Genomic DNA, 21,758 nt, shown 5'->3' with positions numbered 1-21,758 from the left:
CCTTGGGGAGTGAGTCGGGGGCTGGCCCAACGCTGCCCTCCAGTTGGGGTGGGGGGAGCGGGAGGGTTACAGACCCTGTCTGGCTGTATGTGGGGGGTGGAGGGAGCCCTTCCTGAGGGCAGCGGAGCGAGGAGGGGCCGCCCTTGCACTGTTGCGTGGGGCGGGGTGGCTAGTGGGCCCGGCCCAGCACGGCTGGGGAGGGGGTAGCTGACTCCGCTGTTGCCCTTTTAAATGTGCGAGAGGGTGCTGGAGGCTGGTACAAAGGGAGCTGCCTCCGCCACCGCTTCTGTTTCCTCCACCGGCTCAGGCTGTTCCCCGCCATCTTCCGCCGAGCAGGCGCGGCCGGGTCAGGCCGGGCCGGAGCCGAGCTGCGCGGGGCGCGTGAGGCGAGGTGGCGCAGGCCCGGGCCCGGAGATGAGGCCAGGATGTCGGTGTCAGGGCTCAAGGCCGAGCTGAAGCTCCTCGAGTCCATCTTCGACAAGGACCACGAGCGCTTCCGCATCGTCTCCTGGAAGCTGGACGAGCTGCACTGCCAGTTCGTGCTGCTGCCGCCGCCGCCGGGGAGCAGCCCGCCGCCGCCGCCGCCGCCGCTCACCATCCACTGCAACATCACGGTGCGGGCCGGGCCGCTGGGGGAGGGGGCGCGGCGCCCGCCCTGCTGAGGGGGGCACTTGGCACCCGCTCAGCCGGGAGCAGCGGGCGGGGGCACGCAGCGCTCGCCCAGGGCGCCTGGCACCCACGGGAAGGGGGTAGAGGTACCCGTTGCTCCTAGGGTATGGGCACGGCCCCCTGGCATGGGGTGACTCAGCACCCCGGGGTATGTCGTCCCCATTGGGCAGCAGCATATGGCACCCAGGGGAAGCCATCGCCTGCAGGGGCGAGTTTACCCAGTGCCTAGGGGGGCACAGCACCTAGCAACCAGCACACGGGGGGCATGCCAGCTGTGTGCCAGCGGCGTCTTGTGTAGCGTCCTCCGAGCTCGGTCCTGAGACACAGTGGGGCTGCCGCTGGCGAGACACTACGCGTGTAGCTTGATTTCTTCAGAGCCTCGTCTATCCCTGCCTTCGTTCCCCCTACAGATGGGGAGAAACCCCTCTTTCTGCCGGCCCCCCTCCCCCCCGGCTGCTTCGGGCTGCCCCTTTCATTTCCCTTCGTAAAGTATTGAATCAGCGCCCCTGCTTTCTTTTTCTCAGCTGAAAATGTCGACTCTCTTAGCCTGGGGGCAGTTTGCGGGATGGGGGGAGAAAGGGGCTTTGCCCACCACTTTATTAGTTATGCTGCGTGTCTGTTTCTTAGAAGTTGGAGAAGCTGTGAGCCCTAAACAAAGGGAGTGTAGGCCCTGGAGAGAGCAAGAGCCACCCCCCCCTTGTGTATCCCCACCGTTCCTGCTGTTAGTTTTGTGCCCTAAAACCCATGGCGTGAGGAGAAGGAAAAAGGAGGTTGCAGGGGGGAAAAGTATCTCTCTCTAAAGGATTTTAGTGGGATGTGGTAAGTATTTTGCTCCCTTCCCCAAAAGGTGGAAGCCCAGGAAGAAGGTGGAGTGTGTGCACATTACTGAATACGCAATACAAGGCCTGAGCTGAGCAACTTGCTTTTCTGTGTGACCCAGCCAAGTGAACGCCACAGAAAAGCTAACTCTTGTTTTGGGGCTGGGAGGGCAGAAGGCATACCAGATCTTTTGGTTTTCTTCTACAGCCTGGTATTTACTTTATCTGCATTTCTAAAATACAATTTTAAAATGAGTGTAATGGTGAATAGGAGATTTCACTTCTGAAAGTGACTGAGTTAGCAAGGAGGCTGAGGAAACTTAATTATTGCCCATTTAAAGGGATGAAACTGAGTGCTTGCTGAATAAAATACTTTTCTTGCATAATAAATTTATGGAGGGGGACGTGTTTTGAAGAACTTATTTGTGGGGGTTTTGTTTTTTGTTACATGAGCGAGTAAAACAGTATTGGGGGCAGCTGAGGAGCAAGCTCATCATGGTAAAGATAGATAAGTAAACTTTTGTCTAAACTGATAAAATACCCCTTACCAGCTTTAGAAATACTATAGATCCTGAGCATGCAAAAGGATTTGAACATATAGGACCTTTACTTCATGTGGAATGCCACTGTAGGTTCACTTTGCAGCATTGGGGCCATGTATAAGTAAACTTACCTGTCTATTTGGCAAGACTGCTCTTAAAGGTAGACTGTTTTTAAGGCTTGACTGTGTGAAATTGGGGTTTAGTATGTTGGGGGTCAGAGTAAAGATAACAACATAATTCATTGCCTTTTGGAAAAGGATGAAAGCGTCTTCAGACAGACATCAAAGGGTCTGACTCTGCAAATGCCCAAGTACTGAAAGTTGAAAATTTAATTAAACTAAAAGTCCTCAGCCTTGCAATATTAACATTAGTTATTCTTTAATGTAATAGAATCAACCACATTTTACCTGTATCATCAGTTACTTAATTTTTTTTCTATTCTAAACTAATTTAGCTACATATTTTAAAAGAAGGATTTGCAGGTTTGACCGTTAAATGTCATGGAATTTGTTTTGTACTTATAAGTAGTTAAATATAAGGGCACTTAATCCAAGTGTACGTACTTTTTTAAAAACACCAGTAACTTATTATAATGTAATAAGCAACATGTTTTGGAGCCCTATGTCTAGAAAAATCAGATAATGAGTTGCATGACTTCCTATAAATAACTTTATTTCAATAGAAAACTGTACTGCTCTTTGGCTGAGGAGGTTGATTGCTACTTTCCACAGAGCATGACCTCTTTCATAAATTTCTGGAAAGAATATAAAAGATAGTTTCTGCACCATGAAACATCAGTTCAGGATGATGGGTTGTTTTTCCTGTCAAATGATAAGTAGTAAAGCAGCCGGTAGCAATGGATTCTGGGTTTGTGCTGTGGTGTTTCTAGCCTTTTTCTACCTCTAAGGTCACTTTCAGCAGCAGCTCATACGTCTTTTTATTCCAGGTTAAAATTTGGTTAGTACTTTTTGGTAGTATCTTAATTATCTATGTCAGAGCATAAAACCAATAATGTAAAGTGCGACCTAGGCTTTCCCCAGCTTATAGTAGTGTCTGTTTACTATGTTGTGCTGTTATGGTCACTTGCCCCAAAGGGCTGAAGCCTCAGTTATGCTGGTTTAAGTGGCATGTAACCTTGCCACAAAGGAACTGAAAATGGCTGTTTCAGACAGAAAAGCCAAAGCTTCTGCTTTGCAAAGTGGTAAGAATTGAAGCTTCTTGGAAATTATATTTTGTACTTCTGCCTAAGGAGTTGGTGCTGTACAAAACTAGTTAAATACTCACAGTATGAATAGAGTGACTTATTCAACCAATTTTACAGATCAGGGATGGAAACTGAGGTACAGAAGCTGAGTTTCACAAAATCATGTGGGAAGTCACTGGGACAGCCAAGAATAGAATCCTGGTCTCCTGATTCCCAGGCCTGGTGCTTTGCGGCAAGTGTATGTACACTTGCCTTCCTATTAAGGCTTGAAGTGGTAAAGGGAATTCCCTGTAGCAGACTCATACTCAAGTCTTGTGGTTTTAATTCTGAAGTGCTGCCAGCTTTGTCTCTAGATACTGTATCTTAGAAAATTATAATTCTTACCCCTCATCCTGCATGGGATCTAAAGTGCTTTTCTAGAGAGCTGGGTCAAGGCATTCTAGGGTCTAGAATATATTTTCTGATGACAGTGTTAACACACTCAAACTTGTAATGTTATAAAAAGCTGGTAGTAAATGTGTGGTTCTCTGGAGAAACTCAGCCATTGCTAATGGAGAAGTTATCTCCAGGCTCTGGAATTACAGTGCAAATATGTAACTTTTAGTCAGTTTGCCTTTCCTAGACAACTTAACCCCCACAATACTGAAAATCCTCAAGGATATTTTCTTCCACTTGGAAAAAGACTCCTGGCAAGTGCTGCTGTAGTTCCATAGGCCATTAAATGTTTATTTCCTTCCTCCTTTGTGATGTCACAGAGATTAACATTACCTGATTACTTTTTAAAACTTTCCCAGTTAATCAGTTTGGAATATATGCTTACTACTTAACAGCAGTAGGTTTCTGAATGCCAAGACTCCTATTTATAAGGGAAAATAAATAGCAACTAACCATGTGATCCTTTGCTGTAGCTCACGAAAGCTCATGCTCAAATAAATTGGTTAGTCTCTAAGGTGCCACAAGTACTCCTTTTCTTTTTGCAAATACAGACTAACACGGCTGCTACTCTGAATTCTATCTTGTGGGACCGTCGTACCACATGTACAGTGTGGTGGCTATATAAACACTCGTGCATTGTGTATGGACATGAAAACTATTAGTTTTTAGAATGATCGTTCTCTTACAAAGGAACAAAGTTCTTTCAAGAACTTCTGGACTAAGACCTAAAGGAGATCTGATGACTTACATTTCTTTCTAATTAATCTTAGAGAATTTCTTTCCACTCTCCAATCTAAAGAGAGACAGCAGAGGGAATACAGCTAAAAAAAAATTGTTCTTGATTAAGAAACATAGCACACTGAATTCCTTGTGAGAACCTGAGTTGACATACTTTGACTAGCAGTGTGTGTCTTCTGGAATTTCCCACTGAGGTGACATTTTCACTTTGAAGGCCTGGAATAATATCTCATTGGAAAATCAGTTTGTTGGAAAATCAAAGCTCAATGTTTTCTACAACTTCCCAGGAATGTTATTCATCTAATTCTTAAAGACCCCTGAAATACAATCCATATCAAGCTATTAATTTAGTTAATCTCCTTTTGAATATAGGATAGGAGTGGTCAAGTAGGCATCCAGTCAGATTTCGAGGAAACTGTTTGCTTTACCCTTGCCAGGAGTGTGATCTATATTGGACCTTTAAATAGTTAATCCTATTAGTTTCAAAGAGGCATTTTAGGGTGGAGTCATCCTTGTCAGAAATACTGATTCTTAGGCCTGAAAACTATCTAATTATTGAACTTGTTCAGGCCGTGTACCTTTACATTCCCACTTGTTGTGCCAAGAGCAATATCTCTGCTCCAGAGTTGTCATCTACCTTTTTTGTGCTCCCTTTCTGGTTAGCAACAGCACCTCAGTTAAGGTCAGTCTGAATAAAATTTGCCTGTTACAAGCTCCATGTGGATTTACTTTTCTCCCCTTGGGGTGTTTTGAATAAAAAGCAAATCAGTGGACTTAAAATCAGTAGTTTATTGCTTTTCTATAACAATGCTTCTAACTTAGACATGTCTTTATTTGAGAGCTGTAGAGTTGCAACTGGAGATGTCACAGCCCAAGTCTGGTAAGGTATCAAAAGTTAAGTGTTGTGACTGCATGTTCCGTTTTCTTTTCACAGAAAGAGAAGGAACTACCCATATGAACTGGTATCTGAAATGCAGAGACTGAATTTTAGGGAGAACTCTTATTTTCTTTTCTGCATGTGTTTTTTAATTATTGGCTCACTTCTGTGTTTAAATGGACACAAACTTGAAAAACCACATTTCCATCAGAACACTTTGCACCTATTCTTACAATTACAAAAATATACCTGTTACCATCATTTTATATATACAGTTTAAAGATCTGTGTAGTATTATATGAGACCTCCTTTAGAGTGGTGGCAGTGGAGGGACAAATTGGACTCTAATCTCAGCTAGTATCTATCCAAGAATGAAATTTAATCCCTGGACACATAAGCGACGACTTCCCCTCTTTCCCATGGGTGCTTGACCCTGCCTCTGCCCCCGGCCCCGCTCCCACTCCACCCCTTCCATGAGGCCCCACATTTTCCCATCCCTTCCCTGCCCCCATTCCAACCCCTTTTCTCCAAAGTCTCTGTCCCCTCCCTGCCAATATTCCAACACCTTCTCCAAATCCCCAACCTGGCCCTGCCTCTTCCCCGCCTTCTCCTCTGAGTGCGCCACGTTCCTGCTCTCCCCCCCCCCCCCCCAGCTCGGAGGGTACAAACGCTGCCAAATAGCTGTTTGGTGGCGGCCGGGTGGGAAGCGCTGGGAGGTAGGCGGAGGAGTGGGGACGCGGCGCGCTCAGCGAAGGAGGAGGTGGGGTGGGGGCGTGAGGGGAGCTTGGCTGCCAGTGGGTGCAGAGCACTCCCTAACTTTTCCCCGTGGGTACTCCATTCCCAGAGCACCCCTGGAGTCGGCACCTATGCCTAGACAAACAGCAAAAATCTTGTGCATCGCTCAAGTTTTACTTAGTGCTTACATGGGGCCTATGCTGAACATTGTCCTTGTATCAGCCATCTGCACACGGGGTGAATTTTGTCCCAAATGAGTACCACCATACAACTGTTCACAAATCATGTAATGTGACTTATTCTGTGACTTGGTTATTTTTCATATGGAAAGACGGATTCTCTGCCTTTCCTGAAAAGGTAGCCTTCTACTGAATCAGAGTTCAAGCTACTATGAAAGACGTAAAAGGGTGTGGTGTCTGGAGATAATTGCAACCAATGAGAGAGGACTTTACTTTTCAGTCTAACTCTGCATTCTGAACCCAAACAGATAAAAGGATAAATACTTTTCTGTTAACTCCACAATCCTTTTACAATTTAGTACAGACAAAAAAAATATATATATATATATAGGCATTTCACATCATGCACCGCTTTTTTCTCGGTATTAATATTAAAGGCAATACTAGAAGGGGTATGATTTTGAAGCTGTTTTCTTTTAAGGATGCTCAGTTTATACACAAAACTAATTCCATAATGAATGAGTTACCAACTCAAAAGAAAAGGAGTACTTGTGGCACCTTGGAGACTAACCAATTTATTTGAGCATAAGCCTTCGTGAGCCGATGAAGTGAGCTGTAGCTCACGAAGGCTTATGCTCAAATAAATTGGTTAGTCTCTAAGGTGCCACAAGTACTCCTTTTCTTTTTGCGAATACAGACTAACACGGCTGTTACTCTGAAACCTGTCAACTCAAAAGAAACTACCAAACTTCTCATACGATGGTAAATCCTTACAGTGATGGTTAGAGTCCAGGTTATTTTCTATGCAGTTTATAAATCCAAGGAACAACCAGAAAAAGTTACTGGACACTTCCTTTTTGAAGAAAAGGAATATTGTAATACCCAAATTCTAAAATATATAAAACTCCAAGGAGCTAGACATGCTGTATGGAGGTGGAATAATCTTATTTATGCAACAAATTATGAGAATAATAAATTAGGAATGGGTTCCTTCTTTAAGGAATGCACTTCTGCCAAAAAAAAGAAATTAAATTCAAGAATACAAATGCTAAAATTCAAAGAATGCTGAGTTTTCTAGCTGCATGATATACTTCTACACTGCAAAGCTCAAACTGAAAAACTAAACTTTGCTAGAACAATATTTTCTGGAAAAAATTCCAAGTGCACTAGAATTGAACGAAGGCTTATAAACGTCTGTGGTTTATGTCATTTCTGTTTTGTTGTTTACAGCTGCTCTATAGCAAGAATTCATGGTCTAAAGATTATATTAAGAGCTTTGAAGATAAATTGCTCTCATTCCCCTTTATAAAATGTACCTCTAATCATGATAAATTGCCCCTAACGTATCACATGAAGCCACAGTCATTGGCCCCAGTGCTGCAGATGTTTATTCTGCGTGTCGAACTGTAAGCATCTGTGTAGTCCCATTCAAGTCTAAGGGACTACTCATGCATGTGTGAACTATAAGCATGTAAATATTTTCAGGATTCCACATGACCCCCAAAACAGGCATTTTTAAAAAAATGCTCATTGAAATTAATTAAATCCGGTGACAATGTAAAAGTTTGATCTGGCTTAGGTACTTAGATACTACAGTGATGGGGTGCCTCACAATCTTTAATATAGTTATTTTCAAAGCACCCCTGTGAGGTAAGGAAGTACTATTATCCCCATTTTACAGATAGCCGGTGAACTGAAGCACAGTGATTTGCCCAAGGTCACACAGGAAGTCTGTCCTGGAGAGAGTTGAACCCTGGTCTCCACACCTTAGGCTAGTGCCCTAACCTTTGGATCATTCTTCCTCCTAGCTTACATACTTGCTCAATCAGATTAGAATTAATGCTTCCCGTGTTAACACGGTCAAAGTGGTCTCTGTAAAACTTAGAAGAGTCACAAGTAATCTTTGCAGGTTTCTTAACATTATTCACTTATTCTACAGAAACTAAAACATAGTTTAGGATCACTTCATTGGATAACTAGAAGACATTTAGTGTCCTAGAGTGACCGTTTGTTTCATGTTATCAAAAACATTGGATTTGAGCCAGAATTTGAGCAATAGCTTTATGTGCTCTATGTGGCCCTCTTTGTAAATAGCATTACTATTGTGACACTCTTTGTAAATAGCATTACTATTTCTCCATTTAATTTGACACTGTGTACACGGCAAAGATGCCTACTATTGCTGCTTCTGTTTGATGTGCTATTAGAACTGATAATAACTAGTCCGAGAACTAGTGGTTTTATTTTACTTGCCACAAATCATTCTACTTGACTTCCAAATTAATGAATCTAAAAAAACAGTTATTTCCTACTTTGTTTCAAGGAAACCTGTGATATCTTGGACACCAGTGTGTGATAACTATTGGCAAATGTTTTTACATAGAATTAACCCCTCTATACTTGGTCTTTATTGACATGGAACCTCCCATTCCTGTAGGAAAATTGGGATTATTAAAGCAGATTACTATGAAATAGAATATTTTATCCAACATCTTTTATAGGAACACTAGTAGCTGGGAGGAAGAGGAAAAATACTGGTTCAATAGGGTAACTCTTCCCACAAGTATTCTAAGGAAGCATGCCCGTTTGCAGGGATCTTCTCATCTGCTGAACTGCTGGTTTAATACGGAATTTTTGCAGTTTAGTAGGTGAAGGAACTTGGATTCCAAGGTATTTTTTTCAGTCAGAAGTAAGTAAAGCTTCTGATTTGGTAAAAGTGTTCTATCCCAAATCTGAAAAGGAGTACTTGTGGCACCTTAGAGACTGACAAATTTGTTATTTATTTGTCTCTAAGGTGCCACAAGTACTCCTTTTCTTTTTGCGAATACAGACTAACATGGCTGCTACTCTGAAACCTATCCCAAATCTGAACAGATTGTTACAGAGGCGTTGTATTTGACTTTTAAACGGTCTATATGGAGCTTAACAGTATTGATAATCTATAAATGGAAGACAAAGTCCTGCATTAAACAGTTTTGCTGTAAAGATACAGTAACAATGCAAGTGTTGGTAATTGGAGTTTTGTGTGGATGTTGGTGCATATCAGCTCTGTAGACTAGGTGTGAATTTTTGTGTTTTGAAGGAGAGCTAAGGAACTTGGCAAATATTGATTGGGATGCTCTTCAAGCATAGGAGGGATAAAGAAGAAGGATCAGGGTTAGCAATAGGCAAAAGGTAAATCAAACTAAGAGGGTTGGGTGGAACACGGATACTTGGCAAGAGGATGTAGAGAAACTAGTGAGAATTGCTCACCAGTGCAAGAAGAGATAGTCTGTGGAGGTGATCCATGAGACACTAGTAGGATATGGTCCACCCATGGAAAAATCAGAAATCCTTGAGGAAGAGAGAATAAAACTGAGAAGAAGGCATGAATGTTAGAATAAGAGCAGAAGAGAGACATCTGACTGAATGATGGGTGAAGGAATTGGCTTAGAGGGTGTGGGGAAGATGAGAACTCTGCCCAGATAAATTACAGTATTCTTGAAATCAGTAAGATACGGGGAAGTGAAGAGGAACTAGATACCAGGTATGATGGTTCAGCTTTTACCACTTAAATGGTATTTTGACTTCTAAACCTAATGGTGACCAAGTAAAAGCCAGTCTTAGCTACTTCGCTACTGATATGGCTAATACTACTTTAGTGAAGCTGATCATATCTATTCACGTGGACATAGAAATAAAGTGTGACTAACTCTTAAATATACAAAGAGTTGACTCTTAAATATACAAAGAAGTGTGTGCAACAAGAGTGATGTAGTGGTGGGAGTCTGCTATAGACCACCGGACCAGGGGGATGAGGTGGATGAGGCTTTCTTCCGGCAGCTCACGGAAGCTACTAGATCGCATGCCCTGATTCTCATGGGTGACTTTAATTTTCCTGATATCTGCTGGGAGAGCAATACAGCGGTGCATAGACAATCCAGGAAGTTTTTGGAAAGCGTAGGGGACAATTTCCTGGCGCAAGTGCTAGAGGAGCCAACTAGGGGGGGCGCTTTTCTTGACCTGCTGCTCACAAACCGGGTAGAATTAGTGGGGGAAGCAAAAGTGGATGGGAATCTGGGAGGCAGTGACCATGAGTTGGTTGAGTTCAGGATCCTGACGCAGGGAAGAAAGGTAAGCAGCAGGATACGGACCCTGGACTTCAGGAAAGCAGACTTCGACTCCCTCAGGGAACGGATGGCCAGGATCCCCTGGGGGACTAACTTGAAGGGGAAAGGAGTCCAGGAGAGCTGGCTGTATTTCAAGGAATCCCTGTTGAGGTTACAGGGACAAACCATCCCGATGTGTAGAAAGAATAGTAAATATGGCAGGCGACCAGCTTGGCTTAATGGTGAAATCCTAGCGGATCTTAAACATAAAAAAGAAGCTTACAGGAAGTGGAAGGTTGGACATATGACCAGGGAAGAGTATAAAAATATTGCTCGGGCATGTAGGAATGTTATCAGGAGGGCCAAATTGCACCTGGAGCTGCAGCTAGCCAGAGATGTCAAGAGTAACAAGAAGGGTTTCTTCAGGTATGTTGGCAACAAGAAGAAAGCCAAGGAATGTGTGGGCCCCTTACTGAATGAGGGAGGCAACCTAGTGACAGAGGATGTGGAAAAAGCTAATGTACTCAATGCTTTTTTTGCCTCTGTTTTCACTAACAAGGTCAGCTCCCAGACTGCTGCGCTGGGCATCACAAAATGCGGAAGAGATGGCCAGCCCTCTGTGGAGATAGAGGCGGTTAGGGACTATTTAGAAAAGCTGGACGTGCACAAGTCCATGGGGCCGGACGAGTTGCATCCGAGAGTGCTGAAGGAATTGGCGGCTGTGATTGCAGAGCCACTGGCCATTATCTTTGAAAACTCGTGGCAAACCGGGGAAGTCCCGGATGACTGGAAAAAGGCTAATGTAGTGCCAATCTTTAAAAAAGGGAAGAAGGAAGATCCTGGGAACTACAGGCCAGTCAGCCTCACCTCAGTCCCTGGAAAAATCATGGAGCAGGTCCTCAAAGAATCAATCCTGAAGCACTTGCATGAGAGGAAAGTGATCAGGAACAGCCAGCATGGATTCACCAAGGGAAGGTCATGCCTGACTAATCTAATCGCCTTTTATGATGAGATTACTGGTTCTGTGGATGAAGGGAAAGCAGTGGATGTATTGTTTCTTGACTTTAGCAAAGCTTTTGACACGGTCTCCCATAGTATTCTTGTCAGCAAGTTAAGGAAGTATGGGCTGGATGAATGCACTATAAGGTGGGTAGAAAGCTGGCTAGATTGTCGGGCTCAACGGGTGGTGATCAATGGCTCCATGTCTAGTTGGCAGCCGGTATCAAGTGGAGTGCCCCAAGGGTCGGTCCTGGGGCCGGTTTTATTCAATATCTTCATAAATGATCTGGAGGATGGTGTGGATTGCACTCTCAGCAAATTTGCGGATGATACTAAACTGGGAGGAGTGGTAGATACGCTGGAGGGGAGGGATAGGATACAGAAGGACCTAGACCAATTGGAAGATTGGGCCAAAAGGAATCTGATGAGGTTCAATAAGGATAAGTGCAGGGTCCTGCACTTAGGACGGAAGAACCCAATGCACAGCTACAGACTAGGGACCGAATGGCTAGGCAGCAGTTCTGCGGAAAAGGACCTAGGGGTGACAGTGGACGAGAAGCTGGATATGAGTCAGCAGTGTGCCCTTGTTGCCAAGAAGGCCAATGGCATTTTGGGATGTATAAGTAGGGGCATAGCGAGCAGATCGAGGGACGTGATCGTTCCCCTCTATTCGACATTGGTGAGGCCTCATCTGGAGTACTGTGTCCAGTTTTGGGCCCCACACTTCAAGAAGGATGTGGATAAATTGGAGAGAGTCCAGCGAAGGGCAACAAAAATGATTAGGGGACTGGAACACATGAGTTATGAGGAGAGGCTGAGGGAGCTGGGATTGTTTAGCCTGCAGAAGAGAAGAATGAGGGGGGATTTGATAGCTGCTTTCAACTACCTGAAAGGGGGTTCCAAAGAGGATGGCTCTAGACTGTTCTCAATGGTAGCAGATGACAGAACGAGGAGTAATGGTCTCAAGTTGCAGTGTGGGAGGTTTAGATTGGATATTAGGAAAAACTTTTTCACTAAGAGGGTGGTGAAACACTGGAATGCGTTACCTAGGGAGGTGGTAGAATCTCCTTCCTTAGAGGTTTTTAAGGTCAGGCTTGACAAAGCCCTGGCTGGGATGATTTAACTGGGAATTGGTCCTGCTTTGAGCAGGGGGTTGGACTAGATGACCTTCTGGGGTCCCTTCCAACCCTGATATTCTATGATTCTATGACTATTCATTTCAGGTAATGTATGTATGTTTTTTTGTTTTCTTCCAGACATCCAAAAATTAAGTTGTGTGGTATTCACCATGTCACAAGCTGAATCATACTAACTCCTTTAGAATCTGATACAAAAATCCATGCCTTAAGAATTGACATTAAAAGTGAATCAAAATGTTCATTAGACAACCTAGTGACAACACACATGCATCTGGATAACAGACATTAAGCAAGAGGAATACTTGTTGTTGAGGCTCCTGAAACAAAAATTCCCTGACAAAGTTGCAGCATCAAGATTGTTGCACAAACATGACAAGTAAGAAAATTCAGGGCTCAAAATTCCTACAGGGTAATGAGCTTTCTTGTATTATAATTTGATCTGGCTGACTATTTTGTAATACTCTGTTGGCATATAGACTAAAGCCAAGATCCTGTGCATTTGTGAAGTCTCTGTATTTGGTAGGATGGTATTGTGGTTAATGGAAAAGATCTGAGAATTGGAGATCTGGGCTCTCAGCTCTGCTACAGACTTCCTAGCAGTCTATAAGATTTTGGGAAGTCACTTAACCTCTCTAGTCTTGTCTACACTGACAATCATCTGTTGCTGACAAAAGTGTTAGCTAAAGGGTGCCTTTGAACCTGATTTAATTACAGTGTAGTTGAGGGCTAACCCCAGTTTCAGAGGCAGTTGTTTAAGAGCAGCATTTGACCTTGACTTCTGAAACTGCATAACACTGTTAGTCTTCGGCTATACTTGATGGTAAACAAAGTTCAGCACTAAGCTGCATCTCTTGTAGATGTATTAGCAGCCACAGGTTAACTACTTATTTCCTGCCATGATGGGGGAGAAGCGGGTGTGTGTGTAGAGGTGGGTTTTGTTCTTTCACAAAAGTTTAGTAGTATCCACCTGAACTGTGAATTTCTTTGTGTGGACAGTATCAAAAGCCTAATATTAAAGTGTACATTTTGGTGACCTAGATGTTCGAGAATAAATGTACTGCTTTACCTCCTCAAAGTGTAGCTTTTTAAAAATACCAGTTACTAGTTTCTTCTAAAAACATAGTGACCTTTCATTGTTCAAATGAATAAGAATATGCTCTTCTTTCAGGTGTTCTTCTCCCCCAGCCCCCTCAACTGGCTTGCTTTAATTATACCACTCAGTATTAAATTTTCTGTAGCACTACTACAAACCCATAAGCAAGATACTTTTCTTTTGTTTGTTATTTATAATCATTTAGCAAGGGGTTGTGCCAACTGAAATTTATGCAGTCTGGCAGACTCCCTTCCGAGTTTGGTTTACCCAACCCATAATCTCCCTAAGGTTGATGTGGTGGTTCACACATTGCATTCAGTAAAACAGTAGGTATTGAGTTATAGCGTGGGTGATAGCTTGACTAATAAACCCAACTTAAGAGGCTATAGAACTCTGCCTACAAGAAGCTTAATAACTGTATCCTATGACATATGTCTACATTCATGACCTTGACAATTTAACTGAAATCTATTCTTTGCTGACTATTACCGTCCATTGCGCACACCCTGGCTTATTGTAAAATGTATTGATACTAGAGAACTGGGGTGGTTTGGTTTTTTTTCCTTTTTAAAAAAAAAAAAGTTTATGGGCTGGGGTGGGAGGTTACGTGTGTCTCTGCAGAGGGTAGAGAGATTCAGAATTGCAATCAGCGTTACCTATCCATTTTATTTTACAAATTTCAGAATTATTACACTTTAGAGCATCTTAAATTGAAAGCAAGACTTTTGAAAAGCTTTTTCCTTTTCCTTATGCCAAAGTAGTATTCTTGATCTCTAAAATGTTTTACTTACTGCCTTAACTTTTTTAAATTCAGCTACACTTATAGATTTTGTAACAAATGCAAGAAAATTCTGTAGAGCTTACTTGTATTTGCTATAAGCTGCTTGGTTTTGGAATAGCTTCCAGCAAACATGAGAACTCTTCTCACCCAAATATTAGCCCACTTAATGTGTATACAAAGTTACTCTGTAGTCACTGTCCTGTGAATACTCCACTGGCATGTGCTGCTGAGTCCACCACCTGCTGCAGAACTGCATCTAGAATCTAAGCTTTCATTTTACTTACAAAAATATCTCTAGTCCGTATGCTTGCAAAGAAAATACTGAAATGTGTACAGTGAGATAATGGTCTGCCTGAATCTATAAAAGGCTGAAATGATAGCTCAGAGGTGTGAACTGCTCCGGCCGTCTCAACGGGGTTTTAATTGTGAAACCTAGAAATGATTGGTTAAATATTGGCTATTCTGCTGATTTCAAGCAGAAACATCTAAGTAATGTTAACACATTGAAACTTTCTACAACAAGAGTAAAGCTTATCTGTGTGGGAGTCGGATCTGTCTCACGTGGGCTGGCCCAAGACTGGAATAAACTCCCACAGGATCCTAAGTACCATCACAAACCTCACCACATCCCACTTTTAGTGCAAGGTACATTTCTTTGACCCTTGACTTCTCAAACATGTAGTTGCGAGTGGATTTTTTTTTTTTAAACAATACAAACAAAACACTCCACTGCACACACTTCTCCCCCTAGGGAGAGGATAAGAGAACAAATACGTGACAGACGTTAGTCCCGTTGCTTAACGCACTACTGAAAGGTGCTCGGATACTATCATGATGAGCACAGTATTAGAACCTATATAGAACAGGATTACGGGATTCTTTTCTGACATGCCTCCTACACCTCCCCAGATGACTCTCACCTGCGTAACCATGAAAACCTCCAGTTACCTTCATTACTCTCTTCCAATATAGTTACAGCTTGTCAATACAAAATCTGTATAGGGACGGCATCAAATTGAATTAAAAAAAAAATTTATTAACTGAAAATGAACATACAGAACAATTACTTGCATAGCCTCTTTTAAGCTTTTTTTTTTTTTAAAAAAAAATATTAAATGAAGCTTTAACAGAACTTCTAGTCTGCTGTACTCGGGCCACACAATCTAGGGAATCTCCCGCAAAAGGTAAGTTGCTTGCCCTAAAGTACTTTTGACTGTAGAGAGGGTGAAAGAAAATGACATTTTTGTTGTCATAAGCATTCTGCCTATACTACGTAGATACTTAAAAAAAATTATAACTGCTTAATTAAAACTGTATGAATGTGGTTGGATTTGTTTATTGTACATAAACAAAGAAGTAGATGGTATGATATTTACATGGCTTGTGTAAAGGAACCCTGACAGAAGAGCAGATAAAAAAGTCTGCCTTTTTCAGGGTGAATACAAGTCTATTTTTAAGTGGTTTTTTTACACATACTTTATTTCTAAAAATAAACCTGTTTTTAAAATTTGAAATGAAAACCTATATTAAGGCCTAAAGCTATTGTAATCTATTAAAAACAGTTTAATGAAACATAATACACTACATGGAGTCCCCCCTCATTGTAATGAGTTAAGATGCTGCTTTTTTAATACAGAATCAAGGTGGAAAACGTCCAACTTTTGAGGTCAACTCAAGGTTTATAAGTGTCATTATGTGATGACAGGTTTCAGAGTAGCAGCCGTGTTAGTCTGTATTCGCAAAAAGAAAAGGAGGACTTGTGGCACCTTAGAGACTAACCAATTTATTTCAGCATAAGCTTTTGTGAGCTACAGCATCCGAAAAGCTTATGCTGAAATAAATTGGTTAGTCTCTAAGGTGCCAGAAGTCCTCCTTTTCTTTTTGCGAATACAGACTAACACGGCTCCTGCTCTGATACGTATTAGTATCTGTGATTTTTTTTTCAGTCTTTACAGTGGAGTGAATGCTGGTATTTACACTTGGAAAAATGTAAGTTTATTTTCAGTTTTTGTTGTGCAGAAAAGCTTTAGCCTTAATTACTTTTGGTTTCAGTGTAGATAGTAGGTGCAGAAACCATACTTTTTTAATTAGGACTCTTAGACTTTAATGTCAAAAGGACCACCATGATCATCTAGTCTGACCTCCTGCATGTTGCAGGCCACAAAACCTTGCCCACCACGGACTGGTTCATTCAAAGTTGAGAAACCAACTGGGATTTCAAAAAGCTGGAAAGCTGCATTTCCACCCCCCCCCACCACCCCCCATCTAGGAATAAAACCAGGTTAGAGGATGACTGGGGGGGGGGCAGGTTTTCAAAGGGTTTTTAGGTGCCTGAAGATGCATATGTGAACCAAATGGCATTGTCAGAGGTGTCTGTCTGCATCTTTAGGCAACTAAATACCTTTGCCTCTGGTCACAATGGGCTGGATTTTTTCATCTGTCAGCTCACTGATTCTACAGTTAATTGTTTAAGTCAGTTTTAAATACAAAACCAAGTCTTGATGATTTTTGATTTTTCCTAATGTATCAGCACATTTAGAGTAGTTTTAACTAATAAAAAACAATTTTTAAATGTTGTTTTTGTGAATCCTTAACTGAATTCCAATTTCCATCTAAATAAACTAGATTTTTTTTTACACTCAGAAGAAGGAAATGTCACTGCCAATTTTCAAACAAGAAATTCATATTTCAAGTTATGTTAAGATATATAATATAATGTGCTTATATTGCATCCTCCTGGTTAGTACAAAATCTAGTTTAAGAGTATATTTGGTTTCAAATAAACCATTTTAGTGGTTAAACCAACCACAAAGAATGAACCTTTCTTTAGGAAAGTAACTAAAAAGTACAAATGCAAAACAAGATCCAACTTGACTTAATTTAAGGTTTTTTGCTTGCTGACTTGATTAAAACTGGTGATTTCTAAATTTATCCACCATGGCCTTGGTAATAGTACAATAGTTGGCTAGTGAGAGAGAAACCCTGTGCATTTTAAAAAGCGGGAGGTGTAATTCTTGCTCAGGTGGATGTATGTACACCTACTCCGCTGAAGCCAGTGCACTAAAATTAGCAGTGTAACTGTAGCTACAGGGCAGTGGCTAGGCCAGCCTGCTGCCTATGTAGCCATGGCTTCACTGTGTGAATTTTATCCCACTACTTTGAGCCTGACTACCTAAGATGGGAATTATGCCTCCCAGCTGCTTTGTGTAGAAGAACTCTTGTAGTGCAGTCCTCATGTGAAAGGCATGTACTAACTCCCACTGAAGTAAATAGGATGTGCATGCATGCATATCTGGGGGAAGACTTTTAACCTTCTTCCTATAATAAAAGTTACCACTTCATTCCTGAGACCAAGACTCCTTTGTGTGCTGTCCCAAACAGTGGCTTCAGTGACCTCTGCTAGCTTTTCAGAAGCAATTAACAAACCTGAACATTTTTCAGTGTTGTAGTGTAGTGACAAAGAATGATGGGCAGACATGTTGGCCTAAGGAACATTATGATGTTCAACACTGACTGTTAAGCAAAAACTATCAGCTAACTTAATTCTGATTCAAACTGACTATGGTTTATATGGTGTGGGGGGAATGTAGATCTAATTTCTATTAATTATAAGAGCATGCTTAACTAAAAACGAGCTTACTGTTTTGATATTTTTTGATCCACTACCATGGCAAGATTGAGCTATTTAAACTACTTGATTTAAAATAAACATAACTACTTTGAAAACTTGAGCTATTGCAACTCTTTAACTCCGGATTTTAGTTTTTCTACTAACAATTAATAAACTAATGAAATATAAAACATCCAGTCTGACTAAAATGGGAAGAAGGAAAGAACTAGCAACATGTAAGTATATACACATAAAAACATTAATTATAGCCACACTCTACCATGGCAGAGTGGCGTCCAATAGATCCACTGTATAAAGGAGAGGTTCGCTTGCTATACTGGGGTGGCCAGCCTGTGGCTCCGGAGCCGCATGTGGCTCTTCAGAGGTTAATATGCAGCTCCTTGCATAGGCGCTGACTCTGAGGCTGGAGCTACAGATGCTAACTTTCCAGTGTGCCTGGGGGGTGCTCACTGCTCAACCTCCTGGTCTGCTCCAGGCTCTGCCCCCACTCCACCCCTTCCCCCAAGGCCCTTGCCCTTCCCCCAAGGCCCTTGCTCCTTCCCCTCCCCCACAGAGCGTGCTGACTGGTCAGGCTGCCGGAGGGCAGGAGGCTCTGGAAGGTGGGAGCTGATTTTGGGGGCGGGGGTGGCTGGGCTGGTGATTTATTACTGTGGCTCTTTGGCAAAGTACATTGGTAAATTCTGGCTCCTTCTCAGGCTCAGGTTGGCCACCGCTGTGCTATACAGCTTGCAGGGGGTGGGATAATGAAGTTTGTGATTAAATCAAAACTTCCATGGTAACACATAACTAAGACAGTATTTTACTGTGACTTCACATACCTTAATTCTGTAGTACTCTGGAAGTAGTCTAGTTTGGGCTGTGCATAACTGCTACAGCATACTTCATAAAAAAAGAGAAAATGTATAGTGGTAACTCATGGTGTCAAACAGGTAACAATTATATACTAATTACAAGTTCAAAAACATCCTTGTTAAGGGTAAATTGTCTTCAATAGTATATGCTTAGACACAAATGACAAATCTGTCTACCCTATGAACAAGCTAGTCTGCAAAAACAACTATAAAATTACAAAATATTCTATTACCTTTAAGAAGTCAGAGCCCTGACAAAAGGTAAGGAAAGCACATGTCAGGATGTGAAGCTTAGTGTCTGAATTGTGGTATCTCATTGTAACCTCTCATCCTTCCTTGTGCGGTGGCTTTATGAAGAACCATTATGCCAACTAACAGACATGCAATTCCAAAATTGTGTTGTAGTGGCAAGCTCCTAGGGACTCTTCCCTCTTGTGTCCTGGGTATTTATTAATGGGCCAGATTTAACCGTTATCTTGATATTGTTTAGCTATTGGATGCTTTATATAGCATGGGAGCTAGACAAAGGTTTGTGGTTTTTGACAACACAATCTGGCCTCTTGTTAGTACAAACGCTCTCCGGAATGTAAGGGTACTATGAGTGGTAACTGTATCTAGGTTGGCTGTAAACATTGAGCCTTTGTCTTCTGGCCTCAGTACACTTTTGGTGTGATGTAATTGCTCAGTATGTCAAGTGTTCTTGTTACTGAGCAATTTTTACAGTACACAGATTGGCTTATAAAAAGGCTACACAAATTTAAGCCTGCAGGCTTTACTTGTAACAAATTCCTGCTCTCATTTGTAGAGCAAGAAATTGCTCCCTTGCAGAACTGCTATAAGACAACCAACCATTTTTGTGAACAGTAACTCTGCATCTGAACAGTATACAACCTCATCTCAGTTGAATTGTGTGGCAAAAGGCCCAACGTAAAGTACCCTTCAGCCACCTGAGAAATAACGGTAATTAATATTTATAATAGTGGGTATCAGTACAATGGTATTTCTTGAATTCAAGGGTTGCTTGCCTAAAATGCCAGAATTGGGCAATGAGTTATTTAAAGATGCACAGGTGAAGCTGTTGTCCCTATACCGCATTGATATTCTTTCTTATCTTCCTTTTCGCACCCCCAACCCTACTCCTCCATCCCCTTACCAAAAAAAACCCCACCAACCCTCTCAGATCAGCTGCTTGTAGGTAGGTGTAGTCATCTAGTAAATTTTACAAGCCCTGGTTCTGCAGAGTAGTTCAGATGACCTCCCAAGCCATGAGTACAATAGAATTTTTTGCCATATCCTAAGTACCATGGCTGTTTGTTTCATTACAGATCTCAAGTGAGCTTCTTTATATTTACAGATTTGAATGTTTGAAATGCTTGTTTATATTCCATATTCCAAAATGGGTGGTGACTCATCTCTAGTATAACACAAATGATGTGTCAGAATAGTTATTATCTGCTCATCTATAGAATCTTTTGATGCTATTTATCAAAGCTGTTACTCACTTAAAATTGTGAATATATCCATCAAGAGTCAACTTTAAATACCTTGATTATGTGCCAAACTGGAATATACAGTAAGTGTGTGCACGCACAATTAGTTTAAAAACTGACACATTAACTCACTAAGTTTTTTCTCATGCACTGGCTGCATAGGAGTGGTATTGAACTTGAAGATCCTTTTCCTTTTGCATGTTCAACTCCCATTAATACTATGCTTAGTATATGGTCACTGTAATCTGCTTTTTCCACATTTACTCATTTTGTTTTAAAATGTAACATACAGCTTGAGAATATAGAAGAGAAAATAAAAGTGCCTAATGACACGTGCCATACAGAAACAGGTCTGGATATTGCCTGTGTCTTAACATGCTTCCCAACATAGGGTGAGATTTACTTTACTTGCAGAAAATCCAGTTAGTTAAGTGTTGGAGTGGGAAAGGAGGATGAGAAGGTGAAAAAATCATCCAGTGCAGGATACTGTATATCTTATCAGCCACTAAACCCAACTTACATATTAGGACCACCAGATCCACAAATCTAGTGTTCTCCTTGGAGGCTGCCCTGCTGTCATTTCTCCTCCCCAACACAGTGGTTATTGTAAATGGTGCAGAAAGTATTACATGGGTCCTCCAGACAGGGGTAAGTTTTGCTCACAAAGCTGAAGAACTCTGTTCTGGATATTTTAGTACTGCTGGGGGCACATGGTGATGTGAGAGAAGAGCCTTTAGAATGATAGGGAAAGAATATAAATAGAAAACTACTGTCTCAACAGAGTCTAAATCCATAATTTGGAAGAATGGTCTGTGAGTAAGATGTTGTCTCCTCCCATCCCCCTTTGCATCCAAAGGCAGGTTGACACAACTCTGGGCAATTAACTAATCACTCTTATTTATGGAAGAGAATTAAATAGGGAGATTCATAGTTAAGATTTGGATTGAATTACTTAATCAAATGCTCAGCTTCAATGGAAGTTGACAGTGTCTCTTTTTCATGAGATCATTTGCCTGGCTGGAATCACATGTATATCATCCTGGTCTCTCAAATAGCATTTAGTGTTTCTAAAATCTTTCCTTCTCTTTACCAAGGCAAGAATACAACTAGGAAGGTTCAGTAAGTCCACAAATTCTTGATGGAGTTTACTTCAATTAAGATGACCACTAAATATAAATCTCTTGAGAAAAGGAAGAAAGTGAATAACCAAACCTGGCTGTTTTGGACAACTTATTTAATAAACACAAGTCTACTTCTGGAGACTTGTTGGGCTGATTTCGCCTTAGCTCATTCTCCCCAAAAAAAACCAAGCTCTGGGTGCCATGGACAGAGAATTATTTCTGTATCTTGGAAAACACTTTTGACTATTTCTGGGAGCTAAAACTTGATAGACATCTCAAGGGTTCTGCTTTATTTACAACATGCTTGAAAACAAAGTGAAAAATGACTGATTTTTAACACTGCTCCTCACTATGTAACAGTCTTTCTG

The 21,758-nt window shown here is 41.6% G+C and overlaps 1 protein-coding gene across 3 annotated transcripts in view; it reads left to right on the top strand.

Moving 5' to 3' along the window:
- Positions 1-209: 209 nt before the first annotated feature.
- Positions 210-21,758, top strand: part of UBE2Q2 (ubiquitin conjugating enzyme E2 Q2) — an 80,216-nt gene continuing 58,667 nt past the window's right edge. Inside the window, exon 1 of one of the 3 annotated variants that reach the window (XM_073303528.1) lies at positions 210-614. In XM_073303528.1, coding sequence (XP_073159629.1) covers positions 426-614 — 189 coding nt within the window. In that variant the 5' untranslated portion in view covers positions 210-425. The remainder of the gene's footprint in view (positions 615-21,758) is intronic. The other 2 variants (XM_073303527.1, XM_073303530.1) reach the window with 2 other exon arrangements.

The sequence above is a fragment of the Lepidochelys kempii genome, chromosome 10 (genome assembly GCF_965140265.1).
Source record: "Lepidochelys kempii isolate rLepKem1 chromosome 10, rLepKem1.hap2, whole genome shotgun sequence".
NCBI lineage: Eukaryota > Metazoa > Chordata > Testudines > Cheloniidae > Lepidochelys > Lepidochelys kempii.
Note: the sequence above shows the minus strand (reverse complement) of the source record. Positions and strands in the feature narration are given on the sequence as shown.